Genomic DNA, 6806 nt, shown 5'->3' with positions numbered 1-6806 from the left:
TGGATCTAACAGGTGACGTTAGGTGCAGTGAATCTGACAGGTGACGTTAGGTGCAGTCGACTTGACAGGTGAAGTTAGGTGCAGTGAATCTGACAGGTGAAGTTAGGTGCAGTGAATCTGACAGGTGACGTTAGGTGCAGTGAATCTGACAGGTGAAGTTAGGTGCAGTGGATCTAACAGGTGAAGTTAGGTGCAGTGAATCTGACAGGTGAAGTTAGGTGCAGTGAATCTGACAGGTGAAGTTAGGTGCAGTGAATCTGACAGGTGAAGTTAGGTGCAGTGAATCTGACAGGTGAAGTTAGGTGCAGTGAATCTGACAGGTGAAGTTAGGTGCAGTGGATCTGACAGGTGAAGTTAGGTGCAGTGGATCTGACAGGTGAAGTTAGAAATCATTTGGTGTCAATGTTAATTCTTTTGTCTATGATTGACCATTCTGGAGGTCAAAGTGCACTATCATGTCTAGGATTGACCATGCTGGAGGGCAAAGTTCACTATCATGTCTAGGGTTGAACATGCTGAAAAAGGTTTGAGAACCACTAGGCTACACGATTATTAGCCGCCCTGTACCATGCCAAGGCATTTCCTGCTTTCATTGCAGCAGGCACAACATGTCACATTTCACACGGTACAAAACCACCTTGCCAGTCGGGGGTTGCGGTATCATGCCCCACATTGCTATAATGTCCGTTATTAAAGGGGACAGAATGTGACGATGACCCGTCTGCGTTCTCTCACCAAACAGCCCACTGAGACAGAAAGGTCAGGCTGATTAGATAACAGTTGTGTTCACAAAGCAGCATCCTGCTGGGCTCACATGGAGGGGTTCCTGATACAGATCATAAAGTGGAAAGAAGTTACACAACCAACACAACAACACACAGACAATCTCAAAGGCGCACGCACGCACACACACACACACACACACACATATATACACACACACACACACGTGGTACAGTGTGTAGCCTAGCTGTTCTAACGCTGCTTTGTTGTAGGGACTCAGAATAGGACCTCACTTGAGTGGCAGTCAACTCACTCATGAAGTTGCACAGTTTGTTCTCATTACAATATGAGATTGAAGAAAGTTGGGAAGTTGCCTCAGAGAAACCACAAGTCCAGATGTGTTGGTGTATTTGAGGAAGCGGCTGGCTCCTCGTTGGAGAGAAATGCGGAACATTTTCAACAGGAGTAGTACATGTCCGTCTCGTCACCCTCGTCCGTCGCCTCACCGGATTTATTGGCCATTTCCTCAATCGTGGGACAAAAGCTTACTGCTGTTACAAAACCAGTGTTATCAGTTTGACCTTCGCCTTGTCTGTCTGACCTGTGCACCTGATGAGAAATGCCAGGGGGGGTAACATGGGGGGTCTTGGTCTTGATTGACACATGAGACCCCCTGAAGGCCTCAACAGCTGGGGCTCCTATTATATCCATTATTCAATTAGCTAAACATTTATCCACACATTACAGAAAAGGAAATAAGTTTCCCTCTTGTTTTCACCATTAAATACCCACTCACTTGGGGTGTGGATTCTGTTGTAGTTGTGTAGGGCATATTGTTGCATGGCTGTGTCGATGCTTAAGTGATCTTATTGTGTATGATGCTCTTAGCCTTGGTGATGTGTGTGTGCAAAGTATCACCTAGTAGTATAGCCTAGTAGTCCATTGCCTTGTTCTTGTACTCTATGAAATCGTGTATTGCATATTGAAACACTTCCGGGGTAACACTGAAGCACCAGGGGGGGGGGGGGGGTCGATAGGGGGCCTCCTGATTGCCACTGGGGATTTCGTTTTAAGGGTTGCATCTTTGTCTGTGTACACACACACAACCTGTAAACCGCACAGATCATCCGTACATGTGAAACGGCCGAGGTAGGTGGTTTTTCGGTGTAAGTGTTTACACTAAACATGTTGTTGGCTACCAGCCTCCTGTATCTTACGTTTCCATTCTACGACAACCTGTGTAATGAACAGGAAACTCGTAGTTGAGTGTGGTTTGTTTTCACAGCAGCGGCACTCACGACCCCAAGCCTTGGCTTCCTCACGTGGTCACGGAGGCAGCGTTATAGAGCTGTGTGCACAGGGAGAGTCAGAAGCTCCCTGTGACCTTCAGTCTACACAGTATGTCAATACTGACACCATGTGCGTTCTGTCACACTCACTCCTACACCGATGTCACTAATGTCACAATACTGGTACAACAAAACCTGCCGCAGCAACTAAACTGTTTTACTCCGGGCACATCAGACAGGGGAATGAATGCCTGGTTGTGACCCCCTTACATTGTGAAGCGCAGACAAAAATGTTGACGTAATGATGTTTTTTTGTTTCCCCACTTTAGCCTATTTAACTTGATTGACGATTGGAGGAGGGCTTTAGACTTCAAATTATTCATTATTTCACAAGGAAAGAAAACATCTATAACAGAGATTATAAACACGGTGATGTATTTGTATATCTTTTCCAGACTGGCGTAAATCATCTCACGACTCACTTGGGGCAGTTGGGGGCCCAGACCGCTGCACTAAAATACAAATAAGTAAATATATATATTTGCCTGACCTTGTGGCTGTCGCAAGTTCTTTTTAAGTGTTTGTTGTCTTTGAGTCTCAGCTTTGATGTTTCACTGAGACTTGGCTCCCTCTCTACTCTCCTCAGGGCGTGAGCAGCACTTCTCCTTGTGAAGGGTGCCATGGGGCCGTAGGATCTGCAGATTTATTGTCCTTTTAACCGTTACCGACTGTAGAATTGTGGTGTGGAAAACCAATAGAGAAATAAAGAAACGGAACACAGCACGTCATAGGTTCACAGGGGGAACAGTGGATGGAAAAGGGGCTTTAAGATATGGCAGGGCTCGTTTATAACTTGTTATTAATGCATTTCATGTATTACATTTTGTTATTATGTTCACCAAGTACTAGGGAGGGCGTAATGTCATCGTTATTGTAGCAGTCTTGTTCTTATTGTTATTGTAGCATCGTCCTGTTTTTATATCTTACTTGGACATTGTGTTCTTGTTCGCTCACATTAGCAATCAGAAGAGTGTGGATGCCGGTTTGTTTCTTAATCATTAATAAGACTTTCACTTGCAGAAGTGAAAGTAGGTCTACAGAGCTTCATACAAGGCGTCCTGCGGCCATGCTACCATGACGATTCAATCAATAACTCAAGACGGAGTAAACTTAATTTTTCTTCCTGGATGAGTTCAGCAAACATCAGTGCTATGCTTTTTATTTCATTCTATTTATTTATTTCACTTCCACTAATTTACCGTCTGCTTTTGACACAGCTTTGAGGTCGGGGGAGCTTGTTTGATGATGCCACGTGCAACCTAGAGTGTGACTTGACATAATGTTGCCTTTACATTCTTCAGTGCTGTTTCATGGTTGAAATGGGCAGCTGAAATATGTAGGTTATATATTCAGTCTAATCTAATCCGGTGATGTGTGAAATTTTAGTTACGGTCCATTCATCCCAATGTAGATACATTTTTCTTTTTTAAGAATTCTGTACCTGACAAGAAAATGTTTCAAATGAACTTCAGACAGAACATGGCTTTTATTCAATACTGTGGCATGACTGCAATATTCGGAATGATGTGTCAGTGCATTTAATTGCATTAAGGACATCGGCACTAAAGTGCCCTCTAGGACACAAAAATAAATGTCTGTGACCTATTCGATTTGTAATTCCCAAAACACCAATAACACATGTAATATATAGCTTGATATTACTCAGCATTAATTTAAAGGTAGAATCTGTAATGCCGCCAAACAGCGACTTCTAGGCAAAAGAGCCCAGCATGGTATTTGTGCTTTGTTTAATCAGTGTGTTTTGGTCTGACGTGTGGGTTGAAGTTTAATAACTTATCCTACTGTGATTTTATCAAGACCGGTCTTGGCAGAAGCGTGAGGTGGGGCCAGCAGTAGCAACCCCTCCCCTATACCCACTGAAATCCTACCCACAGATCAGACAAAAACTAAAACAAACAAAGCGCCGTACTATGTTGTCATCTTTTGCTTAGAGGATGCTGTTTGACAACATTACAGATTATACTTTCAATATACTATCCTAGAATTAGCGCCACAACTTACCACAAAAATGTACAGATATATTGCTAAAAGTAGCATTTCATTCTTGCTCTTCAGTGAACACATTCCACTCTGGTTCACTGCCACAATCCTTGTGCACAACACAATTATATTCCATAGAGGGGACATTAGTAAGTGGTAATATTACATCCACAAATGTGAACAAAGTGTCATATAACATTATATTACCAGAGCAAACAAGGTCAAATGGGAAAGGTCCATTAATTTGCCCTGAGATGAAGACTGGAATTATAATACTTATTTGGCAGGTGCTTCATACAGTACTCAGTCAAATCCATTCCCATCGTCTCTTTGAAGGTTGGTCCACCTCAACCCTATGGACGTATGGATCTTAACACCCTGTGTGTTGTGATAACAGCCTCCAAAAGTCAGACGGAAGACTCGTTTTTGTGGAACACCTTCGCCAGAGTCCACATGCTACACTGCAGTTTGGAAGTGTTCTCTGACTGCCGGGCCTCCGAGAACTTGACGTCGGAATGGTTGATCTGAGACTTGCGCTTGATGGAGTTCTGAATGGTCTCCGAGGTGAAGTAGTAGACTATGGGGTCGAAGCAGCAATTTGACACAGCGATGCAGAGGGCTATGGGGTAGATGGTCCGCACCACGGATTCCGCGAAGCAGCCTTTCAGGGTTTTGGTGCGAACCAGGGCGTAGAAGACCAAGTTTACATTGTACGGGATGAAGCAGAAGCAGAAGATGCACAGGTGGACAATTATCATCCGTAGGACCTTGGTTTTGTTCAGCTTCCCGTCGCGGCTGATGGTGTGGGGGCGACGCAGTTTCTGGAGAACCATGACAGAACACACCACGTTGAGAAGCAGGGGGATGAGGAAGCCCACCGTCTCTATGAAGATCACCACTTTAGAGAGGTGAGACTTCCACTGGTTGGAGGAGAAGTTCTCGAAGCAGAACCTGGCCGTGCTGTGGTTGTTCTGAAGGGAGGTCGTCTCCAGCTTGAACCCGGTCGGGAGGCTCCCGGCCAGCACCAGCACCCACACCGCCACGCACACCACCTTGGCGTTCCGTTTGGTCCTTAGCAGCCGCGAGCGCAAAGGGTACACGATGGCCAAAAAGCGGTCCACGCTTATGCAGGTGAGAAAGAGCATGCTGCCATACATGTTGGTGTAGAACAGCGACACAGAGAGCTTGCAGAGCACCCCCCCAAAGGGCCAGTCCTGGTTGATGAAGTAGAAGACTCTCAGAGGCAGCGTGAAGACGAACAGCAGGTCTGACACCACCAGGTTCATCATGTAGGTTATGGTCTCGTTCCTCAGCTTAAGAGAGAAGGTGAATATGTACATGGCCGCCACGTTGGTGACCAGCCCCACCACGAACACAATGCTGAACACGGTGCTGTACAGCGGGTACTTGAAACCATCACTTTTGGTGCAGTTGGGACTGTCCGGGAGGAGGGTGACATTGGTCGGCAGTGAAACGCTTCCCCCCCATCGCAGGGTGAAGTTGTCTGTCGGGAGGGTGGTGTTGTACATTTTGGGAGGAAACAAGAGGGGAGGGGTGAAGGTTTGTCTGTCATGTAACAGCTACTCAGTGAGATTGTTTTACTGCACTCCAAATCCACCATGGATGGACGGCGAAGCCCAGAGTAGTCCAGATGCAGGATGCCTCGCACGACTAAAAGACACTTTCTGACGCCCACAGATTCCTGGTCATCAACACAAACGTCTCACCCTAACGGTGCTATCCACAGGTCGGGAGGATTGCACATGGCCAACATGTTTCCCTCCCCATTCTCGATGTGTCCCTGAGATGTTGAGGCTTAGCTCATGTTGAAAAGACCCCTCCCAAAGGACAGGGAATCAGGCCAGAGATATCCTCCCCTCCCCCTGCCCTCTCCAACCACCCTGCACCCCACAGGTTGCCGAGGACGTGTTACTTACTGGCATATAGTCGTGCAAAACGTAGCTCCTTTTCATTTAAGTCAATGCAGTTCAGTGGCTCAAATCCACAGTAGAATGGTATGATATGGATGTCTGTTTAGGAAGAGTTCTTGATGGGGGGTAAAAAAAAACTCCTTTCTTTTAATCAGCGTTGTCCTTATATCCTTGGGGGTCCAGTGTTTGGTTCAGGTTTTCCCATTGACAGTGTAGAGTTGTTGTCTTGTTGTGTTGGCATCACAAGTTAAAATCCCAAATCCACCAGGTTTATCCTCCAGGGCAGAGCTGAGCATTGAGGCTGCTGCAGCTTGTCGTGGCTCTTCAGGGTCTAGTTTTCTGCACTCTTCCCTCCCTCCCTCTCTCCCTCTCTCTCTATCTCTCTCTCTCTCACTCACTAACTCACCCTCTCAGTATCACAGCTTCTCTCTCTCTCTCGTTCCTCTGTCTGGCTCTGACAGCCTCAGGGGTATTGCTTCACATGCACAGTAGTAGTACATAGGTCCAGGTAGAGGAACAGAGACTGAGCACCACTTCTCCTTGCGGGGGTGTATCACATACAGTTTTTTATTGTTTGAAAGGAGAGAGCAGTTGTAGTAGCTCCTCCCACTGCCTTCCGTAACTCCCCCTCCTCCCTTTGTCTGCTGCCCCAGTTAAAGGAGAAATCAACCCAAACAGTGTGTGAAGATCTACATACAGTAGGGATTATAAGGGCTCTTACAGAGTCATGTGTAGCTATAACTCTGTCAATATACTTCATTGTTATAAACACAGATCTCAGTGTGCATTATTTCAATTATTC

The 6806-nt window shown here is 45.9% G+C and overlaps 1 protein-coding gene across 1 annotated transcript; it reads right to left on the bottom strand.

Moving 5' to 3' along the window:
- Positions 1 to 3539: 3539 nt before the first annotated feature.
- lpar6a (lysophosphatidic acid receptor 6a) lies at positions 3540 to 6490 on the bottom strand. The gene has a single exon (XM_084325479.1). The coding sequence runs from the start codon at positions 5600 to 5602 to the stop codon at positions 4481 to 4483; it is 1122 nt and encodes a 373-aa protein (XP_084181605.1). The 5' UTR covers positions 5603 to 6490; the 3' UTR covers positions 3540 to 4480.
- Between the last annotated feature and the right edge of the window lie 316 nt (positions 6491 to 6806).

Source organism: Notolepis coatsorum (assembly GCF_963971535.1).
Source record: "Notolepis coatsorum genome assembly, chromosome: 1".
Lineage (NCBI taxonomy): Eukaryota > Metazoa > Chordata > Actinopteri > Aulopiformes > Paralepididae > Notolepis > Notolepis coatsorum.
Note: the sequence above shows the minus strand (reverse complement) of the source record. Positions and strands in the feature narration are given on the sequence as shown.

Coding starts and splice junctions, on each gene's coding strand:
- lpar6a (XM_084325479.1), bottom strand. CDS start 5,602: ATGTACAACACCACCCTCCCGACAGACAACTTCACCCTGCGATGGGGG.